Source organism: Rosa chinensis, chromosome 1 (genome assembly GCF_002994745.2).
Source record: "Rosa chinensis cultivar Old Blush chromosome 1, RchiOBHm-V2, whole genome shotgun sequence".
NCBI classification, from domain to species: domain Eukaryota; kingdom Viridiplantae; phylum Streptophyta; class Magnoliopsida; order Rosales; family Rosaceae; genus Rosa; species Rosa chinensis.
This window is the reverse complement of record NC_037088.1, coordinates 18,267,803-18,284,799: the sequence shown is the minus strand read 5'-3', so window position 1 is coordinate 18,284,799 and position 16,997 is coordinate 18,267,803. Positions and strand designations below refer to the sequence as shown.

Here is a 16,997-nt window from a genome sequence, read left to right as displayed (position 1 = left end):
TGGGAACTATAAACTTTCTCTTGGAATGGTTGCAGATTCGGGCAAAATCGGGTACATGCTGAACTGTCTGAATTTGAGATGAGTGCAAATAAACCGGAAGTATAGGTATGTGCTATTTTCCATGCTCATCATTCGTTTCTCTTCCTAGTTGATGCAGTTTTCTTGTTCAATGTTCAATAAAAGAGAAAATATCTCCTCCTACATATTTCAGAGATTCTCTTCTTAGTTTTTCTTGCTTAATTCGGAAGGTATGATCTTTGGTTAATTGGAATAAATTCGCATACATAGCTTAGCCCCTTGACAATTTCATATAATTAATGTTCCTTTGCTTATCAAATTTGCAGGTAACAAGCAAACCTGCATAGCTCCCATCATTCAACTACTCCACAGCTTCAATGCCATGAGGAAGCAACTGAGTTCTCTGTTTTCAGAACCAACAAAACCTCGTGGCGCAGTAGAAGGTGATCAAGACTCATAGCTGTCTATGTCTCCGCAATGAACACTACCATCCACTTCAGGTGATCAATCTGTAAGTTCACATGCATGTCATATTCTTAGTATCACTTTCTTTTCCAAGTTTTCTAACTTCTGAAGCAGTAAAACTATCTCCATGGTGCTGCTTTTGTACTATATGCAAGGTTGTTTCAGAATAAGTGTGTATTAAGGTTTATTCCAACGTAATCCTACATGTTTCAGAATCAAATTTAGTGAAATCAATTCAAATACTTTTAAATACCTCACTTTAATATCTCAACTCTGGTGATTTCGTCATTGTCTTGATTACATTTAATATCTCAATTGCATCGAATTCCATGAAGAAATTCTGATCCATGTCTGCTAGCAGCTATTTGAGGTGCATCATGTACATTAAATCTGGCCTATTTTGAGGTGCATTAGGTGCAAGTTTCACATTTTCAGCCTAGCAGCTGTTACTTCAGAATTGACCAAATGGCCCTGTCACTTTACACTATAAGCACTACATAGGTTAGTTCAAATTCATATATGCATTGGCAGTCTTAAATGTTTATAGTCTATGCATTATTTTGAGTTGCTAGTTTATTGGTATCATGCATTTTGGTTGCTTTTCCACTTCCAGTGGGGATTATAAACGTTCCACTTTTTTTTTTTTGGCAATCAGTATTTGGGAGGGGAGAGGCAGGTCCCCCAGCTCAGAAACTTTATGATCGACCATTTGCCCCAATTACCTGAGGCAGGTCTTGGCAGGAACCCAACAAACATCTGGGCCCCGAGCCAGTTTACAATTGGGAGTAGACAAACTCCGCAACGTCCCAAAGCCCACACTACCCCACTGAAGGAGTCAGGTGGTAAGACCCGCAGGCATCTGCAATTAAGCCTCAAGAAGAGACTTAGACACCCGTGAAGTTGGCACGTTTCACCAGCATTCACATAGGCCCCGCAAGACCCTGGCACTCAGCAACCTACCAACAAGGGATAAATTTACAACTCTGGGGCTCGAAACTTGGATGGGGGTGCCAACCAAGGCAAGATCCTTGCTTTTGCCAATCCTACCAAACCTTGTCGATCGGCATAGACATTCCACTCTGAATAGTTACATATTCGGCCAAGTGCGGTACATGCTGATCGAGCTAAATTTGAAATCACTACAAATAAGCTTGAAGCAAAGGTACATGCTATGTCCCCTTAGTTGTACCCTTGCCTATACACTTTTCCTAGTACTTCTATGCTCTAGTGCCTTTATGTTATTGTCTACAATTTGATCAAAACATATCATGTTCAAAGATGTTGCATTATCCGCATGGTCCATGGATTTAGCACATGGAATATGAAATATATCACTTTAAGCAAAATCTTCCTGGCACAGGCCACAAGCATGTTCAATTTTATTCTGCAGTTTACAATTTAGAAATTCATAAATATGGCCGAATATTTGTCAAACTCATATATAGGATGACATTTCGAAAGCTGAAATTTTGTCAGGCACCATTGTTTTATATGGATAGTACTGGAGATTTAGTGATTTACTAGTAGCACCTTTCTGGCGTTCTATACACAAAAGAAGTTCTCTTGACTTGCACCCGTGGCATGATTTTGAGTTCACTTCACGAAAAAAGAAGTATTTGGTGAAACCAAAGAGAGGAAGGAAAAAAAATTGAGCGCGCTTATACGTGCAGAAGTAACAGTACGTAGGATAACTGAAGTTAGAACACACACAGAGGCATTCTTGTTGAAGTCTTTGTAAATAATAAACTGATCTAAGTCATCTAACTGACATGTCTTTATATGATATGTCACAGGTGTCAAAAGATCAAAGCCAAGTTTACTTCTGAATATAACTATCTTGAAGATGAACTTACCGGATAGCAGATGCTGATCGAGAGGGTACTAAAATACTGAATAGAATACTAAAGGCATTCGATGATACAGATTTAGTCGGTTAATTTTCTAGATGGCATACATCTGTCCAGAATGGAGTACCAATCATAATCTAGCACTAGCTACAGAGTTCTTGTCTGTTCAGTCACAACATAAGTTAGTGGCTTGGTCTCTTTTATCAGCGACATTCTTTCCTTTCTGTTTGTTCCTTGTTCTAATTTTCTCTGTGAAGAATGCCTTTCGAGGCTATTGTTATACCCTGACATTCTGAATTGTAATTCATGATAAAGAAACTATCTTTTATATCATGCTGTACTAAAAAGTAGTTTCGAGCCTAACCTATATTTACACGATCATGACATCTCTTACATTTATATCATGCTGTACTAAACCCGTCTTTCACAGCCGAACCTTAGAGCTGGTTTATCATATGTGTCCGTGTCTTCTCTTTGTGGTATGATCATGCTTAATCAAGTTGCTAAGAAAATCACCCAAATTCATATCCCAAAACGAACCCAAATTCATAGCCCATAAACCAAGACACCAAGTAAAGCAACTACACTGTCACATCACTAAGAAAGGCCTCAGTCACAGGCCCTCTAATGTCACCAAGCTCATGAGCACATGCGCCGAAACGGGCACCTTCGAAAGCTTAGACTATGCCCGAAAAGCCTTCGACTTGTTCCTTGAAGAAGAAGAAGAAACAAAGGTTGTATTGGTCATGTACAATTCTCTGATAAAAGGGTTACTCTGGTGCTGGGCTTAGTGACGAGGCTATTGGGCTCTATGTTCAGATGTTGCATTGAGCGCGTGTTCGAAGATTGTGGCTTTCTCTGAAGGGGTTCAGCTCCATGGGTCGCTTGTGAAGATGTGTTTTATGGGAATTATTCTTTGATTCGTTTCCATGCAATGTGGGGACTTAGATTATGGCCGGAAGGTGTTTGATGAAATGCTTGAGAGAAATACTGTGTCGTGCACTAGTTTGATTTGTGGTTATATGCCAAAGGAGGCTGTTTCTTTGTTTTTCGAGACGGTGGCTACCGGGATTGAACCCAATTCGGTGACTATGGTGTGTCTAATTTTTGCTTGCGCAAAGTTGAAGGATGTTGCGTTGAGTCAGAGGGTGTGTGCTTACATTCGGGAGTCTGGACTGAAGAGTACGTAATATGCTTACATTCGGGAGCTACTGATGCTGCAAAGTGGCTTTTTGATGAATGTGTGGATAAGAACTCGGTTCTTTACAATACGATTTTGTCAAAGTGGCTGGTGAAGCAGTTTCGGTGATGGGTGAAATGCTACAGCAGCCATTCGAGCAATGGCCATGCAAGGAAATGGGGAGCGAGCTCTAGAGCTTTTTGATGACATTGGGAAAGGGTGCAGATACTTGCCAACTCCGAATAATCTAGCTAGGTAAAAGTGTTTGCTGTTCCCCTTAGTTGTGCGACTTGTGCCTACATTATTTTCCTAGGTCCTTATGTGCCAATCCACCGAAAAATATCATAATTGCACCATGTTTCCTTGGATTAAGCAATCGTTTCTCAGAAACAGTTCCATAGATGACTGCAATTTTGATTCTAAAGTGTTCTTCAGAAGGTCCAACTGCATTTCTTTTCCATTAAAGTGATTAGCAGTGGTGGTTGCTGAATATTTTTCAGCAGCAGTGATCTAGTGGCATGATGCTGGGGCTTCCCTTAAGACGCTGCTGCAGGATGGCTGCACATACCATCAGGCTTAACTGAGTTCCAAACCGATCGGTATGCGAGTATTTGTAATCATCTTAGAATTACATGTATTATTCTCTTTTCCTTGTTTTTGTAACTGAAGGAATTGTCTCTAAAACTATTACCATGATGCTGGTGTTGTCATATCTTGAACTTTCAGAATACCGGTGCTTATTAAGGTTCATTACTTTATTCAATCCAAAACCCGTTTAGTGAAAAATAGATATTAAAAAGAATAGCACATTTTATAGGGTCTTAAAAAATTAGCTGGAAGGCTTGAATACCCTAAACTTAAATACCTATAAATAAAAATCCATTATCTTAATTAAACTACAGATGAGAAATTCCGATTGCCATATGATTATAAATGCAATCTCCTCCATAGAAAGTAGTCAAATACATTGAACCTACAAAAAAAGTAAAAGAAGAAACTTCTTGGCAACTAGGCCTCCTAATGTTGACAATGCCAACTGGTTTTATTAAATATGTTCAGGAAACGTAGTTTTTGACTCAAAATAGCAGCCCCAGATGGAAGAAAGGAAAGCAGAAGCTGCTTCGCAAGTGCCTCGTGAGTTGCAAGGAAGGCAGGCACTAGGAAGGCAACATGCAACAGCACTCTAGGAAGGCAACATTCAACAGATGGATCAAGGCATGGCAAAGCAAAATATGGCTGCTCTGACCAATGAAGCAGCTAGTTCTTCATCTTCTTCTCTCCCACTTTCTTCTACTGACCAAAATCATTATACATACCAGGTTTTCCTGAGTTTTCGAGGGGAGGATACGCGCTTTAATTTCACAGATCATCTGCACACCGCTTTGGAGGACAGGGGAATTAAGACCTTCATAGATGATGAGCTCAGAAGAGGAGAGGAAATATCCGCGGCTCTTGTCAGAGCAATTGAGGAGTCCAGAGTTTCAATCATTGTCTTCTCTCAAAATTATGCTTCGTCAAGGTGGTGCTTAAATGAGCTGGTCAAGATACTTGAATGCAGAAAATCCAAAGGACAGGAAGTTATACTTGTATTTTACAAGGTTGATCCAGCAGATGTACGACACCAAAGAGGTGCTTTTGGTGACACATTTGCTACGCTTGATCAATGCAAATACAAAGACAGCATGGACAAATGGAAGGCAGCTCTTAAGGAAGCAGCAGATTTGTCTGGATGGCCTTTCAAGGATGGCGAGTATGTTTCTATCCCCAAACTAGCTAGTTAATTTGGTTAGCCTCTTTTTTATATTTTTGAGGACAACATTAATCTTCCACTTTATTTGATTTCATATATATGCTTTTAAATTTATAGGTCCGAGGCTAAATTTATCAGGAAGATTGTTGGGGAGTTGTCCGCCAGAGTAGTAAACCCTTCATGTGAGTTGCAAGTAGCTGCATATCCAATTGGATTAGAGTCTTGTAGACAAGCTGTCAAAAGTCTTTTAAAAGCCGAGGAAAATATTGTTCGCATGGTAGGCATATGGGGGCCTGGTGGAATAGGAAAGACCACAATCGTGAAAGATGTGTTTAATTCAATTAGCTATAAGTTTGCATGTAGTTGTTTCTTGGCAGGTGTTAGATCAAATGCCCTAGTCCAACTACAAGAGACACTTTTATTTGATATTTTAAGAGACTCAACTTTGAAGGTGAACAGTGTTGATAAAGGAGTTAGTTTGATAAAGACAAGGATGCAAAATAAAAAAGTTCTCTTAATCCTTGATGACGTGAGTCATTGTAGCCAATTACAGAACTTGGTTCCATCCCCTAATTGCTTTGGGCCGGGCAGTAGAATTCTCATAACAACAAGAGATAAACGTTGTCTAATTGCTCATGAAGTTGATGAAGTATACGAGGTAAAGATGTTAAATGATCATCACGCTTTGCAGTTGTTTAGCTTGCATGCATTCAAAAGAAATGGACCTCCAAGCAATTATCTGGAACTTGCACAACATGTTATAAGCTATGCCCAAGGCCTTCCATTAGCTTTGATACTCTTAGGCTCTCATCTATTTCGTAGAAGCATAGAGGAGTGGAAAGCTACAATAGGTAGTTTTAAAGGAGGTCCTCAGGCAGAGATACAAGAAGTTCTCACACTAAGTTATGATGCTCTAGGAGCAGATTTAAAAGAACTGTTTCTTGATATCGCTTGCTTCTTTAAAGGTAAGCATGTTGTCCATGTGAAACCAATACTAGAAGCTTGCTACGACCTCAAAACAATGATGATTGGTATTGCACAACTCCAAGAAAAAGCCTTGATAAGAATCGACGAAGATGTGATTTGGATGCATGACTTGATAGAGGAAATGGGTAAAGATATAGTGTATCAAGAGTCACCTGGTGAGCCCGGAAAACGCAGTAGAGTGTGGAGTGAAGAAGATGTCAACCACATTCTAACAAATAATACGGTAAGAATATTAATGATTTTTGTGTCTTTCATTATGAAAAACATTTTATACTGAATATAATTTCTTATTGGCACCTTGAAGAAAACTGTATTGAAACAGTACTTCTGATTCCAATAGAAATTGCTATGTTATTTTTCTTTATTGAATAGAAATTGCAACTATAAATGTTCCTATGTTAATATGGTTGCTTTCTTTTAATGTAGGGAACAAAGAAAGTTATAGGCATCCAGGTCTCATGGCGATCATCTATAATATTTTTGAATAGTAAAAGCTTCTCACAGATGAAGAATCTTAGATATATTTCTATGAGCAAGGACCTGGAATTGTTTGCCTCAAAATCGTCTAAAATCAGGTCCAAACAGGAATATGAATCCTTTTCTGGAGACATTGACTATCTCTCCAACCAGTTGAGGTGGCTTGATTGGCCTGATAGTCCATTGCAATCTTTTCCGTCTGATTTTTATGCAAACAAACTTGTAAACCTCAATATTCCTGACAGCCACAGAATCACACGACTTTGGGAGGGACGTAAGGTACTTTAATCTAATATCCATTTTATTTCAATACTTTTTTAATTAAAAAATAAATAATAAATAATTGTGGTGTAAATTATTGTCTCCACTTGGTTGATCTTTTCCTTTTTCTTATGCCATGCAGAATTTTTCAAAGCTAACACGTATGAATTTAAGGGGTTGTGAATCCCTATCAGGACTGCCTGACTTCAGTGGAATACCCAACTTGAAAGAGTTGGATCTAGCAGATTGTGAAAATCTTACAACAATACCATGCAATGAGTTACAAAATCTGGAGATCCTAAATGTGAGTAGATGCTCAAATCTTGCTACATTTCAAACAAAAGCAAGTATTTCACATGATCGTGACGGTGGCTCACTAGCGCTTCCCAAGCTACATGTACTGAAAATCAAAGGATGTAATTTATCATCTTCTGATTTCATTGGGAGTCTTGACTGCTTGAAAACATTAACCGAACTTGATCTCTCAAGTAACAATTTTGTTAGTGTTCCTACACTCGGCAAATTTGTCAACTTGCCAAGGATCGACTTGAATTGTTGCAAGAGACTTAGAGAGATTCCAGAGCTTCCACCAAATATACTTGAGGTAAATGCGAGGGATTGTGAATCACTGGAGAGATTTTCTATATGGCCCAAGTCTTTGAAAATGCTAGAGATGGACTTGTGTAATTGCCATAGATTTAGTTACAGTCTGGGATATGACATGGAGAAGATGGAAAATATTTTGTTGAATAATCAGGTCCGTTTATTCTGTCACGCGTTTTGCTTGATGTGATTTCAGTATTTCATGATGCATACACCTTATTAATATGGGGTGAGACCTGCCTACAGTTAAGGGGTCTCTCACCTGAATTCCTATTGCTGAAAGAATACATTCGGTATTAACATAGTTGACATTTTTATTGCAGAATAACTCCCCATTTACGCTTGTATTACCCGGTAGTGAGGTTCCGAAGTGGTTCCATATTTTGAAGGAGGTTGCTGCTAATGAAAAAGGCCTGGCATTGACATGTGCAGTTTCTTTTGAAATCCCAAGCAAATTGAATTGGGAGAACATAGGACTGGCTCTTTGTTCTGTTTTAGTTGAGGAAACTTTTAGTATTTTTATTGACGATCGAGCTGTTATTTCCATCAATGAGGAACTCATAGATCAGAGATCCAATCGGCACAGTCCAACGCCAATTGGCCATATGCGTCTGAATTATATTCCATTATCTGATGAAATAAAGGGAAAGGTGGATCAAAACGGTTGGTCGCGTTATCACTGTCGAGTTCAATTTTACCCTGTTGATCAAATGAAAAGCTGTGGAGTTCACCTCATATGCCAACCACCGAATGAATATTCAAATAAGATTGTAATGGCAGCTCCACCTGCCGATGAGAGTGGTATGCTAGACTGCCTTTCGTGGCTTTCGTCGCCGTCAATTGAAGATGATTGTGAATCACTGGACACAGACGTTGGCCTAGACATAAGGCATTGGCTTTCGTGAACCTGCTGATTTCTTGATAGCTGCTGTTGGACCAGCTGTTGTTCCTGCAATCACTCCAGCTATGGTGAAACCAATACCTTTGGCTATATCTGAATAATCTGATTGCTTTCAGGTGAGAATTTTGATGATCTGGCTTGTTCCTTTATAAAGTTGGCTTTAGTTATGTAATTGATGCTTGTGCTGCAGGAAGTAGTGGGAGATAAAGCAGTTAATCAGTTGGAAAATCAGTTAACTCAAAACTTAAAGCTACTGTATCCAGGAAAATCGAGGCACAGTTTCAAACATCGGGTAAACAAGCTCTTCAGGTATGTCTAAATGTCATAGTGACTTAATTTCTTTGCATTTGTGATTTGAATATCTAACACGCGTTTGATTTGCTTCAGTAAACCTTTTAACTAATGTTATATATAACCTTTTTACATAGGATTCTCTCAAGTCTAGCATGGAAGCTTCAGTGGTACCTGCCTTTGAGAAGTCATGTAAAGCCATGTTTGAGCAAGTAGATGCCACATTCCAGAAGGGAATGGTTGAACATGCAATTGTGGCTCTGCAGCATTTTGAGTCTACACATTCGCCGTTAGCCCATGCTTTAAGGGTGTGTATGCTTGTACTCTGTCCAGCTTCTTCTCTTTTACTAATTTATTTATTGACAAAGTTTCTTCACTTATGCTTTCAAGAACTATAATGTTTGGGGTCTTTGATTCTTATGAGAAAAAGGGGAATGAAGATTGGTAGCTCGTTAAGAATTGTTATCTGCTCATAATGACTGCAGAACTTCTTGTGGGGTGCACTAGTATTTATGTAACTGGTCATAGGTTGATACAGCAGAATTATCAACAGAACTGGAATGTGTAATGCTGCTCCACTAGTGTTTATGTTTTGAATCTCAAAGTATCAATGTTCTCCACCTGCAAAGAGTAGTATTTTTGAGTTGTTGACTGAAAGGATGAGTCTGTGTTGGGTTCTAGAGACAAGGTTTTCTTTTGGGCGGTCAAGATCTCACTGGTTGATATCTTTCTAGGAATGAGAAATTTTTTGGCTTTGCTTTTGCTTTATTATGCGGGTCTTCTGGGTTCACTATGGTGTAAAGTTTCATCTGCACGTATTTATGTGTGACTCTGCATTGTGATGTTATTTGCAGGAAGCTATTAGCTCCGCATCATCATTGACTCAAACCCTAAGCGGACAACTGGCTGATGGTCAATGTAAGTGAGTAGCTCTTGCAGCTGCACGGGGAAACTCAAGTGCAGTAAATCCTGACTGTTGTTTTGCCCTGTGTAATGCATTGTGGTTGTCAGCATTCAGATCAGAATGGGGCAGTCTATCTGGACTGTTACTGCATTAGAATCTGACACCTTGTTACTCCCATGCATTACCATGTAATATCATGTGCATACAATTTACTCTTTTGAGGTGCATTAGCTAAAGCAAATTTCACTGAGATGTGTTCTTTTAGAGTGGTTCAAAGCAACAACTTGAAACGATGCTGCTCTTTTAACTTCAAGTTTCAAATTGTCAGAATCAAGACTTTTATGAGTATTCCTTCCTTTTCAAGATATTCCAATTTAGGGTTTTCTCTTTGTTCTAAAAACTGCAGTAGTAAGCATACTAGGTTTGACATGTCTAGACATTTGGTTTTTCCTCCCCTTCTTTCTATGCCATTTGTTTTCGACTTTTCATTCATGTACTAAAGGACAAACATTCTCATGTTAAGAAGTGACTGGGAACGACCCGAAAACTCTCTCTAGCCCTAGCACCGCGAGAGATCACAAACCCACCAGTTTGTTCCCTGTCCGGAGGCGGCCATGGATGGCGTCGGCTTCGGCTGCGTCTTCGCTTGCTGGCTGCCGGACGGGCACTTCAATGCCCTGGGTTGAGATCGGGAGAGGAGGTGGCTATGGCTTGAGGTTTGGCAGCCTGGTTTTGAAGGCAAACGTGGGCGAACTTTCTAGGCGTCTGTGGTCGTTTTCTGTGCAGGGGTGGTGCGTCCTGCGGCGGCGAATCATGGGCCTCTAGGTGATGGCTCGGCTGGCGGCGATCGGGGCTGGGCGCTGTATCTGCAGTGACTTGGGGCTCGAGGCGGTGCTGGCTTGTGACGAAGCTTGACAGTGCGGCGCGTGGCGGGGTTGGTTCATGGCGGGGATTGTGGTGAGGTTGGTTCGTGGCGGGGTTGCACAGGCGGCTGCAGGCGTGGTGGAAGGGTGACTGCGCTTAGGTCAACCCTGGCTTGCTGGACCTTGAGTTGGGCCCTTCTCTTTGGGCTGCCCTCTTGGGTCTTTATTTAGGCTTGGGTTGTTTTAGCCCTAAGCCTTTTCTATATATGTTATTAGTTTGTCTATTTACATTAAGGTCCGTTTTCAAGCACAGTCTAGGCACCTTTGTGCATTAAGTTTTTGCATTTGCTTTGGTCTTGTCGACTTAATTCTCAGTGGATCTAGGTGTACACCAATTGAGGTCTCTAGGCAGCTAGGTTTATTGGTTAAAGAGTTAGGTTGGGAGGGCCAGATCTTTCTAGGAGGCGTAGTACCAAAGGGGGATTGCCACTGTCTCTACGTATTGATTGTACAATGAGTGGGTCTATTTTCTATGTACCATTGTGGGTACTACCATTATCTTCTTGTCTGTCTATCGATAGCAGCGGAAGGGTATGTAATGACCTATTCTGGCTTGTGATGAATATATATTTGGCCTACTGGCTTGATTTTCAAAAAAAAAAAACATTCTCATATTAATCTTTTACACTATTTTAATTTTCAAACTTAAGGATTGTATTATATAATTGGTATACTTGCAAGCAGTGAAGAATATGCTAACAGTTCTAGTCTGACTTGGCTAAATTCCACTTCAAGGTGACTTGGCTAAAATCTGGATATCATTGTTTCCTTGATTGGATAGCCTTAAAATCAAAACTTGACATCAACTGCTTCATTGTGAATCAAATTTATACAGCCGTCTCTTTTTGCTTCATATGTTCACAACCGCATTCAAAGATGTTCATCTGTTCACAATGACTGACATTCTTCAGTGTAATTCATCTCTTGTATCATGCTATACTGAAAGTAGTTCATTAGATTAGAGCCACTCAAAGGCTAGAAATGTCATTTTGTGCTGGACCTGCACCTCAACTCTCTTCTCGTAAAACAGAGGCCTCATAGATGAAGGGAAACCAAGTCCATAATTTTCTAAAAACAGAAATAGAAGCATTGCAATTAAGTTGGTTGACATTAGATACAACCCGAAAATAGGCCAACCGACACATCAACCATGGCCTGCAGTGCTTCAGCTGAGTCCTCTGCTCTCAGCGCATGCTCGAAGATTGTGGCTTTCTGTGAAGGGGTTCAGCTCCATGGGTCTGCTTGTGAAGATGGGTTTGAGAGATGTGTTTATTGGGATTTCTTAGATTCGTTTCTATGCAGAATGTGGGCACTTGGATTATGCCTGCAAAGGTGTTTGATGAAATGCTTGAGAGAAACACTCTTTCGTGGACTAATCAGAGAGGTTTGGAGCTGTGACTTGAAAACAATCTTTAGACTTCAAGCTTCAAAGTACAATAGCTGATTATAATTCCAAGACTTCTCAGGTTTGTCTTTCCTCTTTTTTCTCAGATTCTGCAGGTACATTGCTTTTATAAGGCTATGGTTGACATTTGTTGGTTCTTTTAAGCTTTTAGTTCATAGTGGTTTGTAACAGCTGGGATTAGCACAAATGCACAATGGTAGTTGCATATACTAATCAGCATATATGGATGGCATTTGGGGTCACCATACTGGCACCTTAAGAAAGAGAAGCAAGTACCTCTAGTTATGTTGGCAAAAAACTTTGAACTTAGCAAACGGCTCCGTGGATTGAATTTGTATGTGTTCTTGAAAACTCGGACTGCATGTATTCCATTGCAGTGATTAAGTGGGATGATTGATGAGACTATTGTCTGCAGTCGTAGGAAAGAGGCTGCTGCAGGAAGGGTACATATGCACTGTGTGAAGATCCACAAGTATTTGTATTCACGAAAACTTTACAATATGTAAGTATTTATATGTAATCATCTTCTAGTAACTGAATCTCTTCCTTTTCCACGTTATTAATTTTTTTTTATGTTATTTTTAACTTGGAGAATGTAGTAAAACTATCTCTATTGTGCTGGTTTTGTGTGATTATGTTGCAGAATAACAGTACGTTTATTCATTCATAATTCTACATGTTACAGAACATAGAAAAATCCTTTCAAAAAAAGAAAAGAAAAAGAACATAGAAAAATAGCTCATTCTTTAGCGAACTGATTCTTTGTAAATTTAGAAAGTATTTTGAAGGATTGGAGTAACCTCAATTTAAAGACCTATAAATTGAGGTCTCAAGTATCTCAGCTCTAGCAACTACAGCATCATCTTATTTACATTGAATATCCAAATTTGCATCCAATTCCCTCCAGAACTCCCAACCCATGTCTGCTTCAATTGAATCCCGACTGTTGTTTCACCCATGTCTGCATTCAGAGCAGAAAAGGGCAAGATCTATCTTGATTTTTACTTGCACCATTTTTCCTTGGATTAAGCAATCCTTTCTTAAGAACAGTTCCATAGATGATAGCAATTTTGATTTCTAAAGTGTTCTTCAAAAGGTCCAACTGCATTTCTTTTTTATTAAAGTGATCAACAGGGGTTGCTGAATAGTTTTCAGCAGCAGTGATCAAGTGGCATGATGCTGGAGCTTTCCTCTTAAGAGGCTGCTGCAGGATGGCTACATATACCATCAGGCTTAACCGAGTTCCAAAACTGATTGGTATGCAAGAATTTTTTAATCATCTTAGAATAAACTAACTGTTTTTTTTCCTTGTTTCTGTAACTTAAGGAAGTAGTGCTCATTACCTTATTCAATCCAAAACCCGTTTAGTGACGAACAGAAAATGAAAAGTATAGCAGTGCTCATTTTATAGGGTCCTAAGAACTGATTCTTCCTCTGAAAATTTAAAATCAGCTAGAAGGATTGAATACCCTAAACTTAAAATACCAATACATTAATATCTAGTCTCAATTCTGCATGTATAATTCCTGGTTCATGTCTAGTTCAATCAAATCCCGACCCTTTTTTTCACTGTGATGCTTGTCTAAGTTGCCTGCACGAGAATTTGATACCATGGATATTATATACAGTAAGACTACTTGAAAAATTATCAACCAAGCGACCGATAGTCTGGTACTTCATAATTAGACAAAACAAATGGCAATGGGAATGGGAATTTGTACACGACACAATTGAGAAACTGCATCGTTGTATATGCTACTAGTAAGTTGGAAAGCAACATTTCTTTGGTCAGTGGATTTGAAGAAAAATTGACCTTTTCTTTTTCTTTTCAGATTTCGTGTAATACAGAAAATTTTAGTCAAGTCCAAAAAGAAAAAAGGAACGAAGAAGCTTCTTGGTTAATGCGCCTACTGTTGCAGTAAAAGAGAAAGTTGCAATGAAAGCTGCTTGCCAAGTGCGCCCAATGCCAAGATGCTTCACAATTAGCTTTTCTACACTAGAATAGGCATTTTGTGTCCCACATGGAAGAAAATTAAAGGAAGGAGCTTCTCTTCCCTATAAAAGGAGATTCCCTTTCACTTACTCAACATTCCATTACATCCTCAAATTGCGGCCCAACCGGCACACATAGTAAAAGCTTCAAATGGATGTAGTCTCCTGCTAAAAGGGGAGACAAACCACTATACTACTTCTCGTGTCTCACTTACTCTCTCTCTCTCTCTTTCTCTCTAACAACTTTCCCTCTCTAACAACTACAGCATTCGTTTCCTAACGTTAATAGGTAGTGCTTCCTATGGTATGATAACCTCAGTACTTTGTTAGAATTTAGGCTGGCTAGTTGTAAGTTAGCACCCGGAAGTGACAATTAATGGTACCTTTTCCATCTATGACCTTAGATTGCTTAAGGTATGTCTAGTTGTATGTTAACATTCCTTTGCATGCTAAATGCAACTTTTAATGTTTGAACATTCCTAATAGAAGCCTATTGTTTTTTGCTCTTTCTGTTTGAACTAAAAAATACGTTGTGATTTGGTTTTTATTGCTAGGACATTTAGAAAATGATGAGAAGAGGAGGCAGAATTTAAAGCTGAAACAAAAGAGGTAGTGAATGCTCCAAAACATTTACCTCCACAACTTGTATTTGTCCAAAACATTACTGTCATAATGTTCTCCTCCAAGAAGACTAGTGTTCATTCAATTCAACTCAATTGCATGTTATTTTATTGTAACAGGAACAAAAAGACTTGAAAGAACTTCATTGGGCATTCACAAATTTCTAGCATGATGGTATTGCTACAGCAGATGGATATAATATTTTGATGCCTTCAAACATACAGATCACCTTCCCTCTGATGGTCCTTCAAAGTTTTGGTATTAGTATGCTTCATCCACTGCGAAGAGTAGATGCATCAGATCATGTTCCAATAATGGGATAGCATGAATGCGTTATGCTGAAGCAATTACATATGAGTTACATTTTGTTCCTCTTTACCCTTTTCTTTCATGCTCCTCATTTTGGGGGGGTTTGGTTGTGTATGGAGTAACAGCTAAACTCTTTGCCTAAAGCTTTTGCATTACTGAAAGTTTTAAATATCAAGTTTAATCGTCTCATTTCCTACTGGTGCTAGCAGAAACTATATATGAAAATGTAAGTATAAATTCTTGTACTGATGCATGTGTCAAGAACAATGAACAATTAAGGAAACTATGATGCGCAGATATATTAGGTAACTAACTCAGTGCCATATATTGAGGATAATCTAAGAAAAAAAGGACACATTCACTTCATTCATTTTTGAACATAAATGATATTCCTTATATATTGAAGTGAATAATGAACCACACAATATTGCCGTGAGCTGTCAAAAAACAGACCCTCATAGACTTATTGCCAGAGCCTGGATGAACATGTTGGGAGAAGCAATAACATTGTACATTATCTTTTGGTTTTCAAAGACAAATACTGTCACACCCCAAACCCGGGGTATGACTTAAGGGATCTCAAGCAAGAGCAAATGGAAAACGACCAAGATTGACACAATCTTGGCCCTAAAAGTTGAAGTACCACATTGGAATGGAATCTGTTTTAAAGAAACAAAAGTAACAATAAGCCAAATGACAACTAGACATTAATCAAGCAGCGGAATGTTTCATTTGAACTCAAATTCTGCAGGTGAAAGAACTGAAAAATGATTCAATAGAAATGTAAAAGACGAAAGGGGGACATAAGTGAACTGGAATGTTAAGGCATGAACATCTTAGCTTTGGGAATTTATTAAAAATCTGTCTGGGTAGCAATGATCTTGAAATTTTTCAGAATGAAAGATGACATATCAAGGTACAGCATACTAAAATTTCAAGCTAATCGGAGTTCAAAAAATAAGGGAAAAGATGGATGCAAATAGATTGAACCGTCAGGTTTTAGAAAAATATAGCCGCAGCAAAGTCAAATTAGAAAATCCACCAAAAATTCATTGTAAGACCAATTGACAAGAAATCACTTTTGAAACAACTATTGGAATGTCTAATTCAATATATACAAAGATCAGAGGTTAAATGATTCAAATAGAAGTTCAAATCTCAGCAGAAAGTCGGAGTGTACAGTAAAAATTCCAGAACTTTGCCAAAAGCAGACCAGACATAAGAGAAAAATCACCGAAGATTCACTATACATCGAAATAAGATTAAACTTTCCAGATCATTTTTTAACTAGCAGAACAGAAACATATTAAAATTTCACGACATTTGGAGATCATTAAGTAGGGCAACACAAGGCTCAAAATTAACAGATCGACAGCTATCTCAGAAAATTCAGCAAAGATGTTTTAACCTTAATATGAAATTTTGATTTTAAAGTTGGTTTGTTTTAAGAGTAAACAAGAGAGGCACAACAAAAAGAACAAGCTTACAAGCCAAAAGAATAGCTTCTACATTGGAGAGTGAACAAGGGGATACAAAGAGGATACAAGAAGCATGACAACCATTTGGCTTTTCATATCCCAGGTAATAACTATACTAAACCAGCTGCAATCTGATTAGATGCATACTTCTAAATGACTAACATGCTAAGTTATCCACTGCAAGTACATCAAAACTTCTGTTTCGAATTAGCTTACAGCTCACCAAAATATCTTGATCTTTCAACAAAAGTCTACTGGTCAGTGGAGCACTTCCAACTTCACAAACAACTAATCACCACCTAAAATTTGAGGGAAAAGGAATGAGCATAAACAATGCCCAGTAAGGGTTTTAAAATCAATTTTGAAATCGCATTTGTCTCAAAAATCATTCTACGCATTCTTGAAATGACTTTGAAAGAAGCTCAATTTGAACATGAAAAATATCGACAATTTCTCAAACCACATAAGCATCATATAGCTGAAATACAAGACATTGCCACAAGGTATGAAAGAGTTTCTTAGACAATGGCAGAAACTAAAATTCAATGACAAACAGCTATCTGACTTTCCAAATTAAAACAGAAG

The 16,997-nt window shown here is 38.6% G+C and overlaps 1 protein-coding gene and 1 long non-coding RNA gene across 12 annotated transcripts; both read left to right on the top strand.

Moving 5' to 3' along the window:
- Positions 1 to 2,659: 2,659 nt before the first annotated feature.
- On the top strand, positions 2,660 to 11,067 carry LOC112187462 (disease resistance protein RUN1). Of its 10 annotated transcripts, none has more exons than XM_024326312.2 (9): positions 2,660 to 4,109; positions 4,570 to 5,260; positions 5,378 to 6,470; positions 6,674 to 7,003; positions 7,128 to 7,742; positions 7,912 to 8,798; positions 8,918 to 9,088; positions 9,635 to 9,698; positions 10,471 to 11,067. In XM_024326312.2, the coding sequence occupies exons 2-6, from the start codon at positions 4,716 to 4,718 to the stop codon at positions 8,491 to 8,493; spliced, it is 3,165 nt and encodes a 1,054-aa protein (XP_024182080.1). In that variant the 5' UTR covers positions 2,660 to 4,109; positions 4,570 to 4,715; the 3' UTR covers positions 8,494 to 8,798; positions 8,918 to 9,088; positions 9,635 to 9,698; positions 10,471 to 11,067. The 10 variants fall into 10 exon arrangements, with proteins under 10 accessions (XP_024182080.1, XP_024182072.1, XP_024182062.1 ...); XM_024326304.2 differs by lacking the exon at positions 10,471 to 11,067 and adding an exon at positions 10,211 to 10,464; XM_024326294.2 differs by lacking the exon at positions 10,471 to 11,067 and having other exon boundaries at positions 2,660 to 3,765; positions 4,014 to 4,109; positions 9,635 to 10,201.
- A 150-nt stretch (positions 11,068 to 11,217) lies between these two features.
- LOC112192738 lies at positions 11,218 to 15,137 on the top strand. Of its 2 annotated transcripts, XR_005810156.1 has the most exons (6): positions 11,218 to 12,346; positions 12,428 to 12,514; positions 13,137 to 13,269; positions 13,845 to 14,418; positions 14,559 to 14,613; positions 14,745 to 15,137. It is a non-coding gene; the product is annotated as an uncharacterized LOC112192738 (long non-coding RNA). The 2 variants fall into 2 exon arrangements; XR_005810155.1 differs by having other exon boundaries at positions 11,218 to 12,514.
- Positions 15,138 to 16,997: the final 1,860 nt, after the last annotated feature.

Bases quoted from the DNA above. Each gene is read 5' to 3' on its own strand.
- LOC112187462 (XM_024326312.2), top strand. From the start codon at position 4,716: ATGGATCAAGGCATGGCAAAGCAAAATATGGCTGCTCTGACCAATGAA. The intron at 5,261-5,377 runs GTATGTTTCTAT...TTAAATTTATAG, and splicing joins TGGCCTTTCAAGGATGGCGA to GTCCGAGGCTAAATTTATCA. The intron at 7,743-7,911 runs GTCCGTTTATTC...TTTTTATTGCAG, and splicing joins ATATTTTGTTGAATAATCAG to AATAACTCCCCATTTACGCT.